Genomic DNA, 23612 nt, shown 5'->3' on the forward strand with positions numbered 1-23612 from the left:
ACACAGACATGAACACGACAACGGGAAAACAGACTCTGCAGAGTTAGAGCGCAGGGCCCAGCTAAAGCTGACAATGCTAACAGAGTTCATCCCGTACCCCACCACTAATCCTCAGGAACCAGCTGCACTGTTATCTCCTATGTAATGGCCCCTCCTCCTCCTGCCAAAAGCCCTATTCCCTAGTCCTTCCCACAGCTGGCAGGTCCTTATAATTTGCAGCCACTCCCATCAACCCTCTCTTGTTATCTAGAAATGGGTATCTGTTTAATTTTCCTAAATTTTTTGTAAATTATCAATACATGCTTGATGTGGCAATCAAAAAATAGAGGTATATAAAAAATATAATCAGGCCAGCATTGTGGTGCAGTGAGTTAAGCCTCCCTCTGCAGTGCCAGCATACTATGTGGGCACTGGTTCGTGTCCCAGCAGCTCCACTTCTGAGCCAGTTCCCTGCTAATGGCCTAAGAAAGGAGCAGAAGATGGCCCAAGTGCTGGGCCCCTGCCAGCCAACACAGAAGACCCAGATGAAGCACCAGGCTCCTGGCTTCAGTCTGGCTCAGCCCTGGCTGCAACTGCCTTTGAGGAATGAACCAGAGGATAAAGACCTCTCTCTGTAACTGTTTCAAATAAATAAATAAACCTTAAAAAAAAAAAGTTGGCTGGCGCCCTGGCTCACTAGCCTAATCCTCCGCCTACGGCACCGGTACCCCGGGTTCTAGTTCTGGTTGGGGCACCAGATTCTGTCCCGGTTGCTCCTCTTCCAGTCCAGCTCTCTGTTGTGGCCAGGGAGTGCAGCGGAGGATGGCCCAAGTGCTTGGGCCCTGCACCCGCATGGGAGACCAGGAGGAAGCACCTGGCTCCTGGCTTCAGATCGGCGCAGCGTGCCGGCTGTGGCAGCCATTTTGGGGGTGAACCAACGGAAGGAAGACCTTTCTCTGTCTCTCTCTCTCTAACTCTGCCTGCCAAAAAAAAAAAGTTATCAATGGGGCCAGCACTGTGGCATAGCAGGCTAAGCCTTTGTCTGTGGTGCTGGCATCTCCTGTTGGCGCCAGTTCGAGTCTTGGCTGCTCCTCTTTAGATCCAGTTCTCAGCTAATGGCCTGGGAAATCAGTGAAAGATGGCCCAAGTGCTTGGGTCCCTGCACACACATGAGAGACCCAGAAAAAGCTCCTGGCTCCTGGCTTCAGATCGGCCCAGCTCCAGCTGTTGAGGACATTTGGGGAGTAAACAAGCAGATGGAAGATCTTTCTCTCTCTCTCTAACTCTACCTCTCAAATAAATAATCTTTTTAAAATGTTATTAATTTTCCCCTTGCTGACTCCTGCGATAACCAACTCTAAACAGTCCTCAGTTTAAAATATATATATATATATATATATATATATTTTTTTTTTGACAGGCAGAGTGGACAGTGAGAGAGAGAGACAGAGAGAAAGGTCTTCCTTTGCCGTTGGTTCACCCTCCAATGGCCGCCGCGGCCGGCGCGCTGCGGCCGGCGCACCGCGCTGATCCGATGGCAGGAGCCAGGAGCCAGGTGCTTTTCCTGGTCTCCCATGGGGTGCAGGGCCCAAGCACCTGGGCCATCCTCCACTGCACTCCCTGGCCACAGCAGAGAGCTGGCCTGGAAGAGGGGCAACCGGGACAGAATCTGGCGCCCCGACCGGGACTAGAACCTGGTGTGCCGGCGCCGCAAGGCGGAGGATTAGCCTAGTGAGCCGCGGCGCAGGCCCTCAGTTTAAAATATTATTTCCACAATTATCTCCCTCCATCAGCCTTTTTTTTATAGTGAAAATAATAAAACAAATGTATATGTATCATGCTAAAAGTTGCTTTTCTTTTTATCTTGATAATAAATTACAAATACTCCTCCAAGACAATACATGAAGATTTAATTTCTATTCTATTATTTATTTTCCAATACCACAGGAAAAACGTTCCAGTACATATACCCTCCTGACACTGTTTAATTTCAACTTATTTATATGAGAAGCACAGAAAAAGAGCAAGAGACAAATGGAGAGTGATATCCTCCTATCTGCTGGTTCACTTCCCAAATGCCCACAACAACCAGAGCTGGGTCAGGACAAAACCAGGAACCCGGCCGGCGCTGCGGCTCACTAGGCTAATCCTCCACCTTGCGGTGCCGGCACACCGGGTTCTAGTCCAGGTCAGGGCACCGGATTCTGTCCCGGTTGCCCCTCTTCCAGGCCAGCTCTCTGCTGTGGCCCGGGAGTGCAGTGGAGGATGGCCCAAGTGCTTGGGCCCTGCACCCCATGGGAGACCAGGAGAAGTACCTGGCTCCTGCCTTCAGATCAGCGGGGTGCACTGGTTGCAGCGCGCTGGCCACGGCGGCCATTGGAGGGTGAACCAACGGCAAAGGAAGACCTTTATCTCTCTGTCTCTCTCTCTGTCCACTCTGCCTGTTTAAAAAACAAAAACAAAAACAAAAAACGATAAAACCAGGAACCCAGAACTCAATCTTGGTCGCTGACTTGGGTGGGTATCAGGGACCCAAATACTAAGGCATCACCTGTGACTTCCAGTGTCTGCATTATCAGGAAAATGGAATTAGGAGTAGGAGCTGGGATTCAAACCCAGCTACTCTGATACAGGACACAGGTACCTGAACCACCAGGCCAAGCACCCATCCATGCATTAACAAGCCACTGCTTTTCCTCATTATCCTATAGGAGCCCTTGGCATACTAGAATATATATATATTATGAAGGGGCCAACACAGTGGTTAAGCCGCCACCATATGGATGCCAGTTTGAGTCCCAGCTGCTCCACTTGCCACACAGCTCCCTGCTAACGCACCTGGGAACGCAGCAGAAGATGGCCCAAGTGCTTGGGCCCCACGCACCTGTGTGGGAGATCCAGATGAAGTTCCTGGCTTCAGGTTGGCCTAGCCCTTGCCACTGTGGCCATCTAGGGAGTGAAACAATGGGTGGGAAGATTTCTCTGTCTCTTCCTCTCTCTCTGTAACTCTGCCTTTCAAATAAATAAAAATAAATAAAATTTTAAAAATCTCTAAATAAAAAAATAAATACTAATATGCTACAAACAACTGTCCCAGTGTCAAACATTTACAGCCCTAATACCTTTTTTCTCTCTCTTTTTTTTTTGGACAGGCAGAGTGGATAGTGAGAGAGAGAGAGAGAGAGACAGACAGACAGACAGACAGAGAGAAAGGTCTTCCTTTTGCCATTGGTTCACCCTCCAAGGGCCGCCACGGCTGGCACGCTGTGGCTGGTGCACCGCGCTGATCCAAAGGCAGGAGCCAGGTGCTTCTCCTGGTCTCCCATGGGGTGCAGGGCCCAAGTACTTGGGCCATCCTCCACTGCACTCCCGGGCCACAGCAGAGAGCTGGACTGGAAGAGAGGCAACCGGGAAAGAATCTGGTGTCCTGACCGGGACTAGAACCCGGTGTGCCGGCACCACTAGGTGGAGGATTAACCTATTGAGCCACGGCGCCGGCAGCCCTAATACCTTATGTCAAAGTTCACTGTAGGGGCTGGCACCATGGCACAATAGGATAATCCTCCGCCTGCAGCACCAGCATCCCATATAGGCACCAGTTCTAGTCCCAGCTCCACTTCCAATCTAGCTCTCTGCTGCGGCTTGGGAAAGCAGTAGAAGATGGCCCAAGTGCTTGGGCCCCTGTACCTGCATGGGAGACCAGGAATAAGCACCTGGCTCCTGGCTTCGGATTGGCGTAGCTCTGGCCATTGCGGCCATTTGGGGAGTGAACCAACGGAAGGAAGACCTTTCTCTCTGTCTCTCCCTCTCACTGTCTGTAACTCTACCTCTCAAATAAATAAATATATAAAGTCTACTGCATAAACAGCTAAAAGAAGTCACAGCAATTCAGAGCCTTGGAAACAATAGGAATGGGAGCCATCAACAGTATGTAACAAGTGGCAGCAACCAGCCTCTCAAAATTGTAGCCAGAGGAATCCTCATCTCTTCCAAGAGCGCCCCCTAAAGGAACACAGCACAACTTCACTTTCTCGGAAGGTGGAAAATTGGTCCTTTTAATAACAAGAGTATTTATAGTTACCTAATTTCCACTGTATCCATCAGGGGACTATTGTTAAGCAAAAATAATGTTTACAGGGCCAGGCATTTCACTCAGCAGTTAAGATACCACTTGGGAAGCCCTATCCTGTATGACAGTGCCTGGGTTCAAGTCCTGGCTCTACTTTTGACCCCAGCTTTCCACTAATATGCACCCTGGGAGGCAGCATTGACGGCCCAAGTACTTGGGTGGCAGCCACCCATGTGGGAGACCTGGATGGAGTTCCTGGCCTGGCTTTGGCTGGCCCAGCCCTAACTACTATGGGGATCTGGGGAATGCACCAATCATGGAAAAATCTCTCTGCCTTTCCCTCCCTCTCTGTCACTTTGCCTTTCAAACAAATAAATAAATCTTATATTTAAAAAATGAGATACTATTTCATAGCCACTAGGATGGTTACTGTAAACAAACACACAAACAGAAAATAACAAGTGTCGGATGGTAGAGAAACTGGTACCTATGAGCACTGTTAGTGTGAATATACAACATATAGTCATGTAGAAAATAGTGCAGCAGCTTCCAAAGAATTAACAGGATTACCACATCCTCCAGTAATCCCACTATGAGTATATCCAAAAGAACTGTAAGCAGGGCCTCAAAGACGTTTGTGTTTATTCATTTCACCCAGTTCAACAGCATGCCAATAACAGGTGTAGACAAAATGTGGGAATTAGAAAACACCATTTTGCAACTATCACGGTAGTATGTAATTTAAGACTGACATGTACAAGTCTGGCAAGGAACAGAACACTTACAGGGTCTCAGGTATCACATAGTAACTAACTCAATATTTCAGGGGCTGCCTCTCTGGTGTACTGGCCAGGGCTTTAACCCACTGCACCACAGCGCCAGCCCCTGAAATACTGTTAGTTTCTGTGTGATACCTGCTGCCAAACTTGTACACGTCAGTCTTAGCATCTTAGAGGCCCTGCTTACAGTTCTTTTGGATATACCCATATGGTCACTGGTTCTAGTCTTGGCTGCTCCTCTTCTGATCCAGCTCTCTGCTATGGCCTGGAATAGCAGAAGATGGCCCATGTCCTTGGCCCCTGTACCTGCGTGGGAAACCCAGAAGAAGCTCCTGGCTTCGGATCGGCACAGCTCTAGCCATTGTGGTCATCTAGGGGACCAGTGGATGGAAGACCCCTCTCTCTCTGTCTCTCTCCCTCTCCTTCTCTCTCTAACTATGACTTTCAAATAAATAAGTAAATCTTTAAAAAAAACAATTTCAAAGAGAACAGCACACAGCAAAGAAACCTGATGACCACTAGTTTAATAATTTTTTTTTGACAGAGTTAGACAGTGAGAGAGAAAGACAGAGAGAAAGGTTTTCCTTCTGTTGGTTCACCCCCAAAATGGCCATCATGGCTGGTGCGCTGTGCCGATCCAAAGCCAGGAGCCAGGTGCTTCCTCCTGGTCTCCCATGCGGGTACAGGGCCCAAGCACTTGGGCCATCCTCCACTGCCTTCCCAGGCCACAGCAGAGAGCTGGACTGGAAGAGGAGCAACCGGGACAGAACCAGCGCCCCAACCGGGACTACAACCTGGAGTACCAGCACTGCACGCAGAGGATTAGCCTAGTGAGCCGCAGCACTGGTCCACTAGTTTAATCATAATCATACGTAATGTCAATATCAAAAATGGGACAAACTGACACAATCTACTGAAAAGGACACAATATCCCCTACGTGGTGCTCCTGCCAAAATTGATTTATTTCAAATTTTACCAAAAAACCAAGACAAATGACATTCTATAAAACTGACCTGTAATCTGCAAAAATGTGAAGGTCATAAAGGAAAAAAAAGACAAGAAAACGGTTCCAGATTAAAGGAGATTACAAAGATGTGATAGACAAATGCTCCACCAATACCAGATAGGAACCTGGACCGAGGCCAGTGCTACGGTGCAATAGGCTAAGCCTCTGCCTGCGGCACCGGCGTCCCATGTGGATGCTGGTTCATGTCCTGGCTGTTCCACTTTTGATCCAGCTCTCTGCTTATGGCCTGGGAAAGCAGTGGAAGATGTCCTTGGGCCCCTGCACCCACGTGGGAGACCCTGAGGAAGCTCCTGGCTTCGGATCAGCCCCGCTCCAGCCGTTGCAGCTATTTGGGGAGTGAACCAGCAGATGGAAGACCTTTCTTTCTGTCCCTCTGTAACGCTGCCTCTCAAATAAATAAATAAAATATTTTAAAATTAAAAAAGGATCCTGGACCATGGGAAAAAAAGACAGAGAAAAGTGAAAAAATAGGAAGAGATAATGTATGGTTACATTGTTCTTAGGAAATATCCACTGAAGTACTTGGGAATAGAGACACAGGGTAAGTAATTTACTATCAAAGACAAGGGAAGGGTGTGTGCGAAACACACAGACACACGGGGAGGGAACAAGTGCACCACAGACAACAAACCAAGGGAACATGGGAAAAACTAATGAATCTGGATCTAAAGAATAAGGGACTTTAAAAAAAAAGATTGTTTATTGGAAAGGTAAAGCGACAAGACAGAGAAGGAGACAGAAAGATCTTCCGTGTGCTGGTTTGCTATTCAAATGGCTGTAACAGCCAGAATTAGGCCAGACTGAAGCCAGAATCCAGGAACCCCATCTTGGTCTCCCATGTGGGTGGCAGGGACTCAAGTACTTGAAGCCATCTTCCACTGCTTTCCTGGAAATCCAGCTCTCTGCTGTGGCCTGGGAAAGCAGTGACACATGGCCCAAATGCTCGGGTCCCTGCACCCATGTGGGAAACGTGGAAGAAGCTCCTGGCTTCAGATCAGTTCAGCTCTGGCTGTTGTGGCCACCTGGGGAGTGAACCAGTGGATGGAAGACACCCCACCTCCCCCCGCCTCTCTGTAGCTCTGCCTTTCAAATAAATAAACAAATATTTAAAAAAAAAAAAAAAAAAAAAAAAAGATGGCCCAAGAGCTTGGACCTGTTCTATGGTCTGGGAAAGCATAGAAGATGGCCCAAATGGTTGCAGCCCCCACACCCTCATGGGAGACCCAGAAGAAGCTGCTGGCTCCTGGTTTCACATTGGCTCAGCTCCAGCCGTTGCAGCCATCTGCAGAGTGAACCAGCAGACGGGACAATCTCTCTCTGCCTCTGCCTCTCTGTAACTCTGCCTTTCAAGTAAATATATAAATCCTAAAAAAACAATTAATTCATCAATCTCAGTCTTCCCCCTGACTTTCAACCAAAGTGTGAGCACCCTAAAATGCATTTTCAGAAAAGACAGCAGTTTCCTTGCTCAGTCTATAATGCTGAGCAGAGCACTCCTGGAAAAACGCAGGTTCTAGACAGAATTCTTGAACTCTCAAAGCCACGGCAGAGCCTGAATAAACTGCAGAGGAGCACAGACGAAAGCAGTGTGAGTGGGGGCGAGGTGGGAGGCCTTACCATGCCGGAGCCGCCACAGTAATGGCAGTGCTGCACCTTGGTGCCGGGCTCGTTCCCCTTGCCGTCACAGCGCTCACAGGTATCCATGATGTTCACAGTGAACTCCTTGTTGACGCCCTTGGCCGCCTGATTGAATGTCAACTCCATGATGTACTGAAAAATCAAAACACAGGCCGCCCGTCATCCTTGGCACTGCGGTAAGCACAGTGGTACCCTGCCATGGAAGGGCAGGTGGGTGCCGGACGGCAGGCTGACCTTAATCTTAGTTGCTCAAACAAGCATAAGTCCATAATTAGGATGTGTTCTATCTCGAGCCTGCCATGCTATTCTGCCAATCCATTGTCTTCCATGTTTATGTCTGGAGAAGACGTTGCTGGAAGTTGAAGAGGAGGGGAAATGACGTATGAGCCTGCTTGATAAGCAACTAAGATTTAGGTCGGAATGGACGTGCTCATTATCCACAGGATTTTTCAATTACTAGAACAGTTTTCTATCAAAATGGCTGCCTCCAGATCATTGCATTCAAGCTGCTCTGCTGAGAAATCTAACTGATGAAAATCTCTATAGCACACTTAGCCTGAAACAAGGAACTTACTTCCTGAGGCTGATCGAACACGCCCTGGAAATCTCCAAATGAAGATGAGGAGAACTCCCCGAAGATCTTCCTGAACAGCTCCTCAGGGTCAACGGTGGGGCCGCCTCTCCAGTAGCTCTGCCCAGAGCTGCCGGCCCCTGGATCAAACCCAGCAGATCCATAGGCATCGTACTGCTTCCTCTTCACCTCGTCACTCAACACCTGCAAAGATGGAAGGCAGAGCCCTAAGGTATTCCTGGGGCTTCACACCAGGCAAGGCAATCACAATGTTTACTGAGCTGCCCAGGGTCCAAGAACATTCTCTGAGCTGGGCTGGGACTGTGACATCGGGAGAGAGAGGTAACTGCATCAAACCGCGCATGGGGCCTCAAGAAATGTGAAAAGTCTCATGAAAATTCCCAGGGGTCTCCCTGCTGGGGAAGTGCTTGTGTCAATCTTCACACAACCTCAGGGACATCCTGGACTCCTCAGATTCACACTTCACTTCTCGGACATCTGTACTGCCTGGTGGGGAGCTATGCAAGAATTCATTCTGCATCTCCTATGCATTTACATTTGTTTTCTTTTTTAAAGATTTATCTATTTATTTGAAAGGCAGAGTTACAGAGAGACAGAGGCAGAGAGAGAGAGATACCTTCCATCTGCTGGTTCACTCTGCAGATGGCCACAGCGGCCAGAGCTGGGCCAATCCGGAGCCAGGAGCCAGGAGCTTCTTCCTGGTCTCCCATGTGGGTGTGGAGGCCCAACCATTTGGGCCATCTTCTACACTTTCCCAGACCATAGCAGAGAGCTGGATCGGAAGTAGAGCAGCCAGGACTCAAATGGGATGCCGACACTGCAGGCAGTGGCTTTAACCACTACAGCACAGTGCTAACCCCATTTTTTTTTTCCCTTTTTAATTAAAAAGACATGGCCCGGGCCAGCGCCGCGGCTCACTAGGCTAATCCTCCGCCTTGCGGTGCCGGCACACCGGGTTCTAGTCCCGGTCGGGGCGCCGGATTCTGTCCCGGTTGCCCCTCTACCAGGCCAGCTCTCTGCTGAGGCCAGGGAGTGCAGTGGAGGATGGCCCAAGTGCTTGGGTCCTGCACCCCATGGGAGACCAGGAGAAACACCTGGCTCCTGCCGTCGGATCAGCGCGGTGCGGCGGCCATTGGAGGGTGAACCAACGGCAAAGGAAGACCTTTCTCTGTCTCTCTCTCTCACTGTCCACAAATCAAAAAAAAAAAAAAAAAGACATGGCCCAGGGCAAATGTTGTGGCACAGCGGGTTAAGCCAACGCTTAGAATCCCCACATCCTACATCAAAAGGCCTAGCTCAAATCTCGATTACTCTGCTCTGACCCAGCTCCCTGCTAATGCACCTGGGATGCAGCAGAAGATGGCTCAAGTGCCTGAGTCCCTGCACCCACACGGGAGACTTTGATGGAGCTCCTAGCTTCGGCCTGACCCAGCCCCAGCTGTTGTGGGCATCTCAGGAGTGCATCAGCAGATCAAGATTTCTGTCTCTGTGCCACTCTTTCAAATAAACAAATCTTTAAAAAAAAAAAAGTGGGAGGGGGCACCATCCTGGAAATCAAACAGAGAAATGTTCCTCCTCCAAGGAAAAAGATATTTCTACATAGAACGGAATAGAAACTGAGAGACCAAAGAAAGTACTTGGAGCCCAGATACTTTTAGGGCACTTAGCTAAGATGCAAATGAGGGGTGGCAGAGAAGAGGAGGAAGGCAGGAGGCGGGACTTCCTGTGGCTTTTATTTCCTGGTTCTAGCCCTTGGTGAGGAACTGTTGCTCTAGGTTCCTCTGTCCTCTCATTGATGTCCCTCTCGGAGTCCGACGTTGGCAAGACGCTGGGCTAGGACCCTCCAGGGCTCGTCCAACCACAGAGAAAATAAGCAGAACCAGAAGCCATGCACTAAAATAGCTTCATTAGAGTTGATGACTCCTAGCTCTTTAAAAACTCAATCTTGGGGCTGGCATTGTGGCACAGTGGGTTAAGACATCCCTAAAAAGCAGGCATACCATATGGGCACTGGTTTGAGTCCTGGCTGCTCCACTTCTGATCCCTGATAATGGGCCCCCACACCCACATGGAAGTCCTGGATGGAGTTCCAGATTCCTGGTTTTGGCTCAGCCCAGCCCTGGCTGTTGCAGCCATTTGGGGAGTAAACCAGAGGAAGCTCTCGCTCTGTCTTTCCCTCTCTCTCTAACTCTACCTTTCAAAAAAAAAAAAAAAAAAAAAAAGATTATTTATTTGAAAGGCAGAGTTACATGCAGAGGCAGAGGCAGGTCTTCTATCTGCTGGTTCATTCCCCAAATGGCCACAAGGCTGGAGCTGAGCTGATCTGAAGCCAGGAGCTTCCTCTGGATCTCCCATGTGGGTGCAGGGGCCCAAGAACTTGGCTCATCCTCGCTGCTTTCCCACGCACATTAGCAAGGAGCTGGATCAGAGTGGAGCAGCTGGGATTCAAACCAGTGCCCATTTGGGATGCCAGCATTGCAGTTGGCTGTTTTACCTGCTACACCATAGCTCCAGCCCCTTGAACAAAAGTTTAAAAAACAAACTAAAAAAACACTTCTGCATCTTGTTTTCCATAGAAAACACATTATAAAATTCTTTTTTTAATCAACTAGTTTGAGTTACTATCAAAAAACAGTAATATTTTTAAATTACACTACAAGATATATCTTTCATTAGATGAGCTGACAGGGTTAGAGACACTCATTTGGTAAATATTTAATGAAGCTGTTCTTGGATCTGCGTATTCCTGTGGCGACATGATCTCCTACATGGCCAGACCCCTCCAGGATGGTCCATGTCTAGGAAGACGGTCCCCTTTCCTGACAGCCCAGATAACTCCAGAAGTGACAGTTGCTTCACAGACATATGCCTGCCCTCTGATTATACTTTACATTCTTCCAGATGAATGACAGTCTCCCACTTTTTCAACGGCCACCATATGTAGGGGAGTCATCAAAAAATGGCTGAATTAATTAATTAAACTGGAAATCCCCAAACCTGGCCATGAATGACTGACATGGCAGCTCTGTTAACAGAGCACTGAGCCCAGTTCTTGATCAGATTCCAAGTCAGCACAGCCAGCACGGCACCTGGGAGTCGTCTTTAACAAGGTGACATGGCGCAGGGACCAGGTCTTCACGATGAACTGCCCAGAGTCCTGTGCAGCACAGCAAACTGAGTCCCACACAGTTGGAGGCCCCTGCACACACATCAGACACAATACCTCATAGGCTTCCGCCAGCTGGGAGAACTTCTCCTTGGCTTTGGGGTCATCCTTATTCGTGTCAGGGTGATATTTCTTGGCAAGCTAAAGATAAAAACAGTAAAGTACTGTGAACACAAGATGATTACTAAATAGAACCCCAAATGCCAGTCATAATTATGACTCCTTTGTAACACCTGTCTTTTAAGATTTAGCAATTAGTAGCATTTTTTTTTTTTTAAGATTCATTTATTTATTTGAAAGGCAGAGTTTGAGAGAGAGAGAAAGAGAGAGAGGAAGTTTTCCATCTGTTGTTTCACTCCCCAAATGGCCACAACGGCTGGAGTTGGGCTGATCCAAAGCTAAGAACCAGGAGCTTCTTCTGGGTCTCCCACGTGGGTGCAGGGGCCCAAGGACTTGGACTATCTTCTACTGCTTTCCAAGGCTACAGCAGAGAGCTGGATCAGAAGTGGAGCAGCTGGGACTAGAACTAGTGCCATAAGGGATGCCAGTGCTACAGGTGGTGGCTTTACCTGATATACCACGGTATATCCCTAGTAGCAATTCTTAAAACAAGATTTAAGACTTCAAAATGAAAAATTTCTTCATATCTGATATCTGTACACATTTTCCAACAAATCTCTTCCAACCATAGCTATACTAGTTGTAACTAAACCTGTAGACTTCAGGCTCCTTTGGTAAATACAAGTCACAAAACAGCATGCCTGGAACGCTTACATAAGGTGTACAAGTAGGTAAGTGGTTCTGTTGTATAAATTATTTTGGGGCACTAGCATTGTGACGTAGCAGGTAAAGTAACCCCCTGTGATGTTGGCATCCCATATGGGCACTGGTTCGAATCCCGGCTGCTCCACTTCTGATCCAGCTCCCTGCTAATGTGCCTGAGAAAGCAACGGAAGACGGCCCAAATGCTTGGGCCCCTGCATCCCTGTAGGAGACTTGGATGAACTTCCTGTCTCTGGGCTTCAGCATGGCTTAGCCCTAGTTATTGCAGCCACTTGGGGAGTGAACCAGCAAATAGAAGATCTAACTCTGCCTTTCAAAAAATAAACAAATCTAAAAAAATATCAATCTTTTTTTTTTTTTTTTTTTTTGACAGGCAGAGTGGACAGTGAGAGAGAGAGACAGAGAGAGAAAGGTCTTCCTTTTGCCGTTGGTTCACCCTCCAATGGCCGCCGCTGCAGCCGGCGCACCGCGCTGATCCTGGCAGGAGCCAGGAGCCAGGTGCTTTTCCTGGTCTCCCATGGGGTGCAGGGCCCAAGCACCTGGGCCATCCTCCACTGCACTCCCTGGCCATAGCAGAGAGCTGGCCTGGAAGAGGGGCAACCAGGACAGAATCCGGTGCCCCAACCGGGACTAGAACCCGGTGTGCCGGCGCCGCAAGGTGGAGGATTAGCCTATTGAGCCACGGCGCCGGCTCAATCTTTCTTTTTTTAAAAGATTTATTTATGTATGTGAAAGGCACACAGACAGATGTATCTTTGATCTTTTTTTTTTTTTTTAAAGATTTATTTATTTACTTGAAAGTCAGAGTTACATAGAGAGAGAAGGAGAGGCTGGTTCATTCCCAACTGGCTGCAACAGCTGGAGCTGTACAGATCCAAAGCCAGGAGCCAGGAGCCTCCTCTGGGTCTCCCACAAGGGTGCAGGGTCCCAAGGACTTGGGCCATCTTCCACTGCTTTCCTAGGCCATGGCATAGAGCTGGATGGGAAGTGGAGCAGCTGGGACTGGAACCGGTGCCCACATGGGATGCTGGCACTACAGGCGGCGGCTTTACCCACTATGCCACTGCACTGGACCCTCCACAGGTTCACTCTGTAATTGGCTGCAACAACCTGCGCTGGGCCAGGAAGAAGCCAGGAGCTTGGAACTCCACCTGGATCTCCCATGTGGGTGGCAGGGGCCCAGTCACTCGGGCCATTTTCCACTGCTGTCCCAGGTGCATCAGTAGGGGAGTTGTATTGGAAGTGCAACAGCCAAGACTCAAATTGGCACTCATGTGGGATGAAGGAATTACAGATGGCAGCTTACTCCACTGTGCCACAACACCAGACTATTCCCTCCCCCTTCGTTAAAGATTTATTTATTTGAGAGGCAGAGTTACAAAGAGACTGGGAGAGCTCTTCCATCTACTGGTTCACTCTCCAAATGGCCACAAAAGCCAGGAGCCTGGAACTCCATTCAGGTCTCCCATGTGGGTAGCAGGGGTCCAAGCACTTGGGCCACCTTCTGCTGCTTTCTCAGAGGCATTAATGGGGAGTCAGATTGGAAGTGGAGCAGCTGAGACTTGAAGTGCCATTCATGGGATGCCAATGTCGCAGCTTAACCTGCTGTGCCACAATGCTGATCCCCAAGATTTCTTTCTTTCTTCCTTTCTTTTAACTTTAAAAGGCAGAAAAAAAAGAGAAGAAGGAGAGAGACAGAGGGACTGATCTTCCAACTAATGGTTCTCTCCCCAAATGGCCATAACAACTGGGGCTACACCAGGCCAAAATCAGGAGCTGGGAACTCCACCCAGGTTTCCCACACGGGGGGCAGGGTCCAAGCACTAGGCCATCACCCGCTATCTTCCCAGGTACACTAGCAGGGATCTGCATCAGAGCAGATCATGGGTGCTGCTGTTATCAGTGGTGGATTAACTCACTGTGCCACAACAGTAGCCTAAAACATGGTTTAAATATTTAAAAAGGAGCTAGCATTGTGGCACAGTGGGTTAAGCTACTGCTTGTGACACTAGCACCCATTATGAGCTACAGTTGCAATCCCAGCTGCTCCTCTTCTGATCTAGCTCTCTGCTAACATGCCTGGGAAAGAAGAGAAAATGGTCTGAGTGCTTGGGCCCTTGCCACCAAGTGGGGAGACCCAGATGCAGCTGGCTTTGGCCTGGCCCAGCCTTGGCTATTGCAGTCATCTGGGAAGTGAACCAGAGGATGGAAGATAGATCTCTTTCTCTCTCCTGTCTCTCCCTCTCTCTGTATTTCTGACTTTCAAATAAATTAACTAATGTTTAAAAAAAATGAAAAATGTTATCAATTTAAAAAAAAAAAGTCCTGACTATACCAAGATACACCATGTACCTTTTAAGTGTCTGCCATGTTTGCTCTGATACCTTCCCAGTCTTTGGATCGCCAGAATCTTAAAGATGAAAATGGCCCTCTCTTTCTCTCACTGTCTATAACTCTCTCTCTCTGTCTAACTCTGCCTGTCAAAAAAATAAAAAAATAAATAAGAAGAAAATGGCCATGGTTAATGGTAGGGCCAGATGACCCCAATGCATCATCCGCCAACTCTGAGATGCTGAGCACACTAATAAACCACAGTTTGACCATCAGTACTGTAACAGGGACCAAGTAAAGCAATACTGATGGATTAAAAGTGCAAGGTGGGGCTCACAGCAACATCTACCATTAGCTGGTACTAGAACATAACAGGGAGCACAAGAGAAGAGGGCACAGCTAAGGTCTAAAACACTCTTAACATCAGTACACTGGGGCAGACACTGTGGCAGAGCGGGGGAAGCACTGCCTGTGAGTCGGCATCCTGTAAGGGCACCTGTTCCAAGCCCCAGCTGCTCCACTTCCAATCCAGCTCCCTGCTAATACAGCTGGGAAGGCAGTGGAGGACGCCCACGTGTTTGGGCCCCTGCACCCACGTGGGAGATTGAAAGGAAGCTCCTGATTCCTGGCTTCAACCTGGCCCAGGCCCAGTTGTTGGGACCATTTGGAGAGTAAACCAGAGGATGGAAGATCTTGATTTCTCTTCCTCTCTCTGTGTAACTTTTTTTAAAAAAAAATTTATAAATTTATTTGAGAGGTAAAATCACAGACAGTGAGAGGGAGAGACAGAGAGAAAGGTTAGTCTTCCATCCACTGGTTCACTCCCCAAATGGCCACAATGGCCGGAGCTAAGCCAATCTGAAGCCAGGAGCCAAGAGCTTCTTCTAGGTCTCCCACAGGGGTGCAGGGGCCTAAGGCCTTGGGCCATCCTCTGATGCTTTCCCAGGTGCATTAGCAGGGAGCTGGAAAGGAAGTGGAGCAGCTGGGACTCAGACCAGCACCTCCATGGGATGTCAGCACTGGAAGCCCGGCCTTTAATCCACTGGGCCACAGCCCCACCCCCAATAAATAAACAAGTCTTTAAATACACACACACACACACACACACCAGTACACTCAAGGCTTAGCACTGCAGGTGCTGGCGCAATGGCAGAGCAGGAGAACTACCTCCTGTGATGCTGGCATCTCATATGGGGACCAGTTAAGGTCCTGGCTACTCCTCTTCCAGTCCAGCTCCCTGATAGTGTAACTGGGAAAGTGCAAAGGACGGCCCTCGTGCTTGAGCCCCTGCACCCACACAGGAAACCTGGAGGAGGCTCCTGGCTTCTCACTTCAGCCTGGCCCAGCCCTGATCGTTGAGGACATTTGGGGAAGAAATCAGAGGGAAGACCTCTTTCTGTCTCTCCCTCTCTAACTCTGATTTTCAAATAAATCTTTAAAAATGTATATATAGGGCCAGCACTGTGGCGTAGTGGGCAAGGCTGCCACCTGCAGCGCTGGCATCCCATATGGGCACAGGTTTAAGACCCAGCTGTTCCATTTCCAATGCAGCTCTCTGCTGTAGCCTGGGAAGGCAGTGGAAGATGGCCCAAGTCCTTGGGACCCTGCACCCGCATGGGAGACCCAGAAGAAACTCCTGACTCCTGGCTTAGTACTGAAGCAGCTCCAGCCATTGTAACCATTTGGGGGTGAACCAGAGGATGGCAGACCTTTCTCTCTCTCTCTCTGCCTCTCTGTAGTTCTACCTTTCAAATAGATAAAAAATCTTTAAAAAAAAATCTGTACTGCAGCAACGTCAGAGCTTGCTTGTCAGACACCACACACGGGGCTTACGTGAAGAGAGCACCATCACCCCACCAACAAAATGGAAATCACAGTGCAAATGAAGGATTCAAAGGAACCGAAATTCGGGGGCCGGCACAGTGACATAGCAGGTAAAGCCACTGCCTGCAGTGCCGACATCCCATATGGGCACCGGTTTGAGTTCTGGTTGCTCCACTTCCGATCCAGCTCTCTGCTATGGCCTGCAAAAGCAGTGAAGATGGCTCAAGTCCTTGGGCTCCTGCACCCGCGTGGGAGACCCGGAGGAAGCTCCTGGCTCCTGGCTTCACATCAACGCAGCTCCAGCCATTGCGGCCAATTGGGGAGCGAACCATTGGATGGAAGACCTCTCTCTCTCTCTCTCTCTGCCTCTCCTCTCTCTGTGTAGCTGACTTTCAAATAAAATAAATAAATCTTTAAAAATAGTAACAATAATAAAGTAGAGGGTTAAGTCATGGCTTGTGGCGGTGGCCTCCCATATGGGTGCCAGTTCAAGTCCCAGCTGCTCTTCTGATCCAGCTCCCAGCAGAGGATGACCCGAGTGCTTGGGTCCCTGCACCTACAGGGGAAATCCGGAAGAAGCTCCTGGCTTCTGGCTTCAGGCTGGCCTAGACCTGGCTGTTGCGGCCATTTGGAGAGCAAAGCAGCGGATGGGAGATCTCTCTCCTCCTCTCTATCTATGCCATTCAAATAAAATAAACAAATCTTAACAAAAAAAAAAAAAAAAAAGTTGTATTTGGCTGTATTTTCACAGGGGCCAGCACTGCGGCACACAGGGCTAAGCCGCATCGGGTGACGCCAGCATCTCCCACGGCAGTGCTGGAGTTCAAGCCCTGACTGTTCTGCTCTGACCCAGCTTCGTGCCAACGTGCTGGAGGCAGTGTGCTCAGGCCCCTGGCACCCATGGAGACCAGGAAGGAGCTACTAGCTCCTGGCTTTGGCCTGGCCTACCCATAGCTATTGGAGCCATTTGGGGAAGTGAACTAGTGGATGGGAAATGTCGAATTCTGTCTCTCAGGGCTGGCGCTGTGGCGCACCGGGTTAACGCCCTAGCCTGAAGTGCTGGCATCCCACATGGGCACTGATTCTAGTCCCGGCTGCTCCACTTCCAATCCAGCTGTCTGCTATGGCCTGGGAAAGCAGTAGAGGATGGCCCAAGGGCCTGGGCCCCTGCACCTGCGTGGGAGACCCAGAAGAAGCTCCTGGCTCCCGGCTTCAGATCGACGCAGCTCCGGCCGTTGCAGCCAACTGGGGAGTGAACCATCGGATGGAAGATCTCTCTCTCTGCCTCTCCTCTCTCAGTGTAACTCTGACTTTCAAATAAATAAATAAATAAATAAATCTTTAAAAAAAAATTCTGTCTCCCCCTCCTTTCTCTCCCTCTCTGTAGTTCTGCCTTTCAAACAAATGAGGTTGTTGCTTTTGGTTTTGTCTTCTTTTTTTTTTCTTAAAGGCAAAAGATCTGAATATGTGTTTCTTCACAGAAGACACACAAAGACCCACAAGTATGTGCAAAAATACTCAATATCCTTAGTCTCTAGGGAAAAGCAACACCAAGATCACATGAGAAGAATGGGCGTTATGGCACAGCAGGCTAACCCACAGCTTGGGAAGCCTGAATCTTAGATGAGAGTGTGTGGCTCAAGGACCAGCTATTCTGCCTCTGATCCAACTTCCTGGGAAGCAGCAGATGATGGGTGAAGTGCTCAGGCCCATGCCACCCACGTGGGATATGTGATGGAGTTCCTGACTCCTGATTTTGCCCTGACCCAATCCCAGCAGTGAAAGGTATTTGGGGAGTGAATCATTAGAGGGGAAGATTTCTCTTTTGCTCTGCCTTTCAAATAAGCAAGTCTTTAAAAATATACACGGTGGGGCTGGCACTGTAGTGCAGTGGGATAAAGCCCCAGCCTGCAGTGCCAATATCCCATATGGGTGCCGGTTCAATTCTCAGCTGCTCCACTTCCAATCCAGCTCCCTGCTAATGCGCCTGGGAAAGCAGAGGAAGATGGCCCCAGTGCCTGGCACCTGCACCCACATGAGACCAGGATGCAATTCTAGACTCTGGCTTCAGCCTGGCCTAGCCCTTGTTGTTGTCAACATTTGGAGAGCAAACCAATGGATCAGAGATCTCTCTGTGTTCCTCTCCCTAATTCTGCATTTCAAATAAATAAATCTTAAAAACAGAACATCACCACCATCACCGCCACCACACACACAAAATGAGATACCACTTCATATCTGCTAAGGTAGACAACATTAAAAAGACAGTAACAAGAGCTGCGCAGGATGCGGAGAATTCACGGCACTGGTGCACTGCTAGTAACACGCAGCACTGTGAAAAGGGCTGCTAGTCACTCAAGGCTAGACGCCCGGGGCAGGTGTCCGGCACAGTGCCCACGATACCACTTGGGATGCCGGCATTTCATGCTGGAGTGCCTAGGTTCAATTCCCAGCTCCACTTCTGCTACTGCACACCCTGGAAGACAGCCAAGTGGTGGCTCAAGTACTTGGGTCCCTGTCATCCACGTGGGAGACCTGGATGGAGTTCCTAGCTTGTCACTTCAGCCCGACCCAGCCCCAGCTGTTGCAGGCATTTCGGGAGTGAACCAACGAATGGAAGATCTCTGTCATCTGTCTCAGTGTCTTTCAAATTAAACAATTTTTTAAAAGTTCAAATTATCCAGTTGCCATATGATTCATAAATTATTCTCCTAGTACATATCCAAGAAAAATAGAAACACAAGCACACCAGAATTCACACAAGCATCTGGAGAACTGTTCATGACGGCCACACAGTGGAGACAACCCAAACGTGCATCAAGCGATGAACACACAGACACAACGTGTCCACCCACACCGTCAAGGACTATATGACGATAGAGAGGAGTGAGGTGGGGTGGGTGTCCTGGCACAGAGGGATAAGCCTGCACCCATATGAAGTACTGGTTTGGGTGTCAGGTACCCTGCAACTCCGATCTGCTTTCTGTCAATGTGTCTCAGGTCATGAAGAAACTGTATTATGAAAAAACTATGCAAAAGTTTCAACTTTCTTCTTTTTAAAAGATTGATTTATTTCTTTAAAAGTCAGAGTTACACAGAGAGAGATGGAGAGGCAGAGAGAAAGAGAGAGGTCTTCCATCCACTGGTTCACTCTCCAATTGGCCACAATGGCTACAGCTGCACCAATCTGAAGCCAGGAGCTTGTTCTGGGTCTCCCATGCAGGGGTCCAAGGTTCTGTTGCTTTCCCAGGCCATAGCAGAGAGCAGGATTGGAAGTGGAGCAGCCGGGACTCGAACCAGTGCCCTCATGGGATGCCAGCACCGTAGGGGACAGCTTTACCCACTACGCTACAGCACCAGTCCCCCTCAAATTTCTTTGTACTAAAATAAACATAATAATTCTGTTTCTCAGTAAACTTTTTCTTTTTTAGGATTTACTTACTTATTTGAAAGGCTGAGTTAGAGAGAGACGTTTTATCTGCTGGTTCACTCCCCAAATGATCACAACAGCCAGGTCTGGACCAGGCTGAAGCCACAAGCCTGAAACTCCATCCAGGTCTCTTATGTAGGTGGCAGGGACCTAAGTACTTGCGCCATCCTCCAACACTTTCCCAGGTACATTAGCAGGGAGCTGGATTGGAAGTGGGGTAGCCAGACCTTAAGCTAGTACTCAAATGGGAATCCAGCAGTGGCTTAATCCACTGTACCACAAAGCCAGCCCCTCTCAGTTTTTTGAAGTACCCTGATACTCAGGTACTCTGTAGATTATAAGCAAATACTATGTCATCTGACATCAGGGACTTGAGCACCCAGATTTCACTGTCTGTGGACCAACCTCTCAAAGATTCAAAGGACAACTACAGTAAAAACAGCGAGTGTAGTCTCAAAAAGGCTGTCAACCCTATACTGGGACCCTCTATTTTTACTGGTCAGAGCAAACAAAGTCTGGGGACCATTGGTCCAGACATCTCAGGTATCTCTTTTTGTTTGTTTTTACTCTTTGTTTTTTCCTTTTACTTCACATTGTTTCACTTTTATAAGCTGCAATACAGTCTGAGATAAGACAAAACGAATCTCCTATTTTCTAAGTAAGGAAATAGAGGCTAACACTGTGGCACAGCAGGTTAAAGCCCTCACCTGCAGGACAGGCAACCCATATGGGCACTGGTTCAGTATCAGCTGTTCTACTTCTGATCCAGCTCCCTGCTAACGCTCCTGGAAAAGTAGCAGCGGATGAGCCAAGTCCTTGGGTCCCTGTACCCACGTGGCAGACCTGGAAGAAGCAGCTCCTGGCTCCTGGCTTTGGATCTGCTCAGCTCTGGCCGTTATGGCCATTTGGGGAGTGAACCAATGAAGGGAAGAACTCTCTTTCTCTGGCTCTACCTCTCTAACTCTTTCAAAAAAAAAAAAAAAAAAAAAAAAAAACTTTAAAAAAAGGAAAAGTTGGAGCCGGCGCCGCGGCTCACTAGGCTAATCCTCCGCCTAGCGGCGCCAGCACACCGGGTTCTAGTCCCGGTTGGGGCGCCGGATTCTGTCCAGGTTGCCCCTCTTCCAGGCCAGCTCTCTGCTGTGGCCAGGGAGTGCAGTGGAGGATGGCCCAAGTCCTTGGGCCCTGCACCCCATGGGAGACCAGGAAAAGCACCTGGCTCCTGGCTCCTGCCATCGGATCAGCGCGGTGCGCCGGCCGCGGCGGCCATTGGAGGGTGAACCAACGGCAAAGGAAGACCTTTCTCTCTGTGTCTCTCTCTCTCACTGTCCACTCTGCCTGTCAAAAAAAACAAACAAACAAAAAAAAAAAAAAAAAAAAAAAAGGAAAAGTTGGCCGGCGCCACGGCTCACTAGGCTAATCCTCCGCCTAGCGGCGCCAGCACACCGGGTTCTAGTCCTGGTCGGGGCGCTGGATTCTGTCCCGGTTGCCCCTCTTCCAGGCCAGCTCTCTGCTGTGGCCAGGGAGTGCAGTGGAGGATGGCCCAAGTCCTTGGGCCCTGCACCTGCATGGGAGACCAGGAAAAGCACCTGGCTCCTGGCTCCTGCCATCGGATCAGCACGGTGCGCCAGCCGCGGCGGCCATTGGAGGGTGAACCAACAGAAGGAAGACCTTTCTCTCTGTCTCTCTCTCTCACTGTCCATTCTGCCTGTCAAAAAAAAAAAAAAAAAAAGGAAAAGTAATTCGAAACCTGTAAACTTTTTCTGAACTCAAAGAGTAACTACCTAAAACTTAGATCAGCATATCTATTCATTCAGAAGGTATAAAATAATTTTTTAAAAACTTTTTTTTTTTAGGCCGGCGCAGCGGCTCACTAGGCTAATCCTCCGCCTAGCAGCGCCAGCACACCGGGTTCTAGTCCCCGGTTGGGGCACCAGATTCTGTCCCGGTTGCCCCTATTCCAGGCCAGCTCTCTGCTGTGGCCAGGGAGTGCAGTGGAGGATGGCCCAAGTGCTTGGGCCCTGCACCCTATGGGAGACCAGGAGAAGCACCTGGCTCCTGCCTTCAGATCAGCACAGTGCGCCGGCTGCAGCGCGCTGGCCGCGGCGGCCATTGGAGGGTGAACCTACGGCGAAGGAAGCCCTTTCTCTCTGTCTCTCTCTCACTGTCCACTCTGTTTAAAAAAAAAAAAAACAAAAAAACCTTTTTTAATTTAAAGGCAGTATAACAGACAGAGGGATCCTCCATCTGCTGGCTCAGTCCCCAAATGGCTGCGATGGTCAGGGCTATGCCAGGCCAAAGTCAGAAGCAAGGAGTTTCATCATCCAGGTCTCCCACATGGATGGCAGGAACCCAAGTACTTGGGCCATCTTCCGCTGCCTTCCCAGATGCATTAGTAGTATGAACCAGAGTTCATGTGGCGTGCTGGCATCACAGGCGGTGGCTTAACTCGCTGCACCACAATGCCAGCGCATTATAAAATAAATTTAATTACCAAAGCAACTCTGGAAAATCTCCGGTGAGTCTCTCCGGAGAGAGACTACAGCAACTGCATCCTCAGGAACACGCAGCCCAGGAAGGTCCCCCTTTATTGCATCACTGCCCTCTATCAGCAGCCAACGAAGGAATCCACCTGGACGGTACACTGATCAGGATCAGACCAACCAACAGCATTCTTTCTTGTTTTATCCATGAGGATTCCCATACTTTATTTATTTATTTTTATTGGCAGGCAAGGAAGAGACGTCTTCTACCCACTGGATCATTTCCCAGATGCATACAACAGTCAAGGCTGAGCCAGGCTGAAGCCAGGAGCCAGGAACTCCACCTGGGTCTTCCAGGTGGGTGCAGGGACCCGAGGACGTGAGGCATCACCTGCTGCCTCCCAGGGTGCACATAAGCAGGACGCTGGGTAGAGGCAGAGTGAGAACTAGAACCAAGGCTCTCCAAAATGGGACACAGATGTCCCAGGTAGCAGCTTAATCCGCTGTGCACCCCCAACTCCCACCGCAACAGCAATCCCCCTACAGTCTTGCTGATAAAACTTGACTTGCATACGAACCTGGTAATAGGCTTTCTTGATATCTTTCTGGCTGGCATTTCGAGGCACTCCTAAAATCTGGTAATAATCTTCTTTAGCCAAAGGGGCACTCGTGTGGAAGGAGGCAGTACAAATAAAAGGGTAACTTTTTGCTCCTGAAAAAGAAAAAAGGAAGAAAATCACTAGGAACGTGCTCCACGAAACCAAGCAGTCAGCCAGCCTGGATACACCTGCGAAGGACCGAGAAGGCCAGAGCTTCAGGGTCTCTCCCCCTCCAGCCCCTCTGTACCACGACAATGGGGAAGGCCACGGAGCTCACTGAACGTGAAGCGAGGTCCGCGTACTGGGTGTGGCTGATGCTGCCGCGTTACAGGCTGCTGTCGTCCCAGGGTACCCCCAAACGAGCAACCCCAGACGGGGGCTTCATCTGAGGGGGGAATCTGGCTCCCCCGCCCCACAGTCCCGAGCATATGCCTGTGCTTCTGTCTCAGGGCTTCCCCACACCCACACCCTTTGTCCTCCAGCATGCCATCGTGGGGCTCTGCTTGTGGGGTGGTCCTCAGAGTGCCACCCCAAGGCCAGCAGTCACCACTGCACTTGCTGAAAACGCCAGCTCTCAGACACGAGAAACTCTGCAGGCCTCATCCTCGAGATGCCACTAACAAACCCCATCAAGCTGACGCCCAAAACTCATGTCTCCAGATACTGCCAAATGTCCCCTGGGGATAAAACTGCTCCTCGCTGAGAACCAACGACCACCCAACCTAAGCAGTTCAGGAAAGGGCGGCTGGGGCTTGAATCTGTGCAATTGATGCCTGTGGTCCTGTGGGAGTCTGGGACAGCACCCATTCACTCTCAGAAGTGCCCTGGTTGGCTACTGAATTCTGTGATCGTTTCCCTGGAGAGGTTTGAAGGAAAGTTAGTGGTGGGGGACTTGTGCACTACGGAGCTACAGA

The 23612-nt window shown here is 49.4% G+C and overlaps 1 protein-coding gene across 2 annotated transcripts in view; it reads right to left on the reverse strand.

Moving 5' to 3' along the window:
* DNAJA3 (DnaJ heat shock protein family (Hsp40) member A3) overlaps positions 1 to 23612 on the reverse strand; it is a 38877-nt gene that overhangs the window by 11645 nt on the left and 3620 nt on the right. For both annotated transcript variants that reach the window (XM_002722261.6, XM_002722260.6), the window contains exons 2-5: positions 22678 to 22811; positions 11309 to 11392; positions 8068 to 8268; positions 7473 to 7625 (exon numbers count right to left, since the gene is read on the reverse strand). In XM_002722261.6, the coding sequence (XP_002722307.3) occupies positions 7473 to 7625; positions 8068 to 8268; positions 11309 to 11392; positions 22678 to 22811 (572 nt within the window). The remainder of the gene's footprint in view (positions 1 to 7472; positions 7626 to 8067; positions 8269 to 11308; positions 11393 to 22677; positions 22812 to 23612) is intronic.

The sequence above is a fragment of the Oryctolagus cuniculus genome, chromosome 19 (genome assembly GCF_051225735.1).
Source record: "Oryctolagus cuniculus isolate XC-2025 breed Fujian yellow rabbit chromosome 19, ASM5122573v1, whole genome shotgun sequence".
Lineage (NCBI taxonomy): Eukaryota > Metazoa > Chordata > Mammalia > Lagomorpha > Leporidae > Oryctolagus > Oryctolagus cuniculus.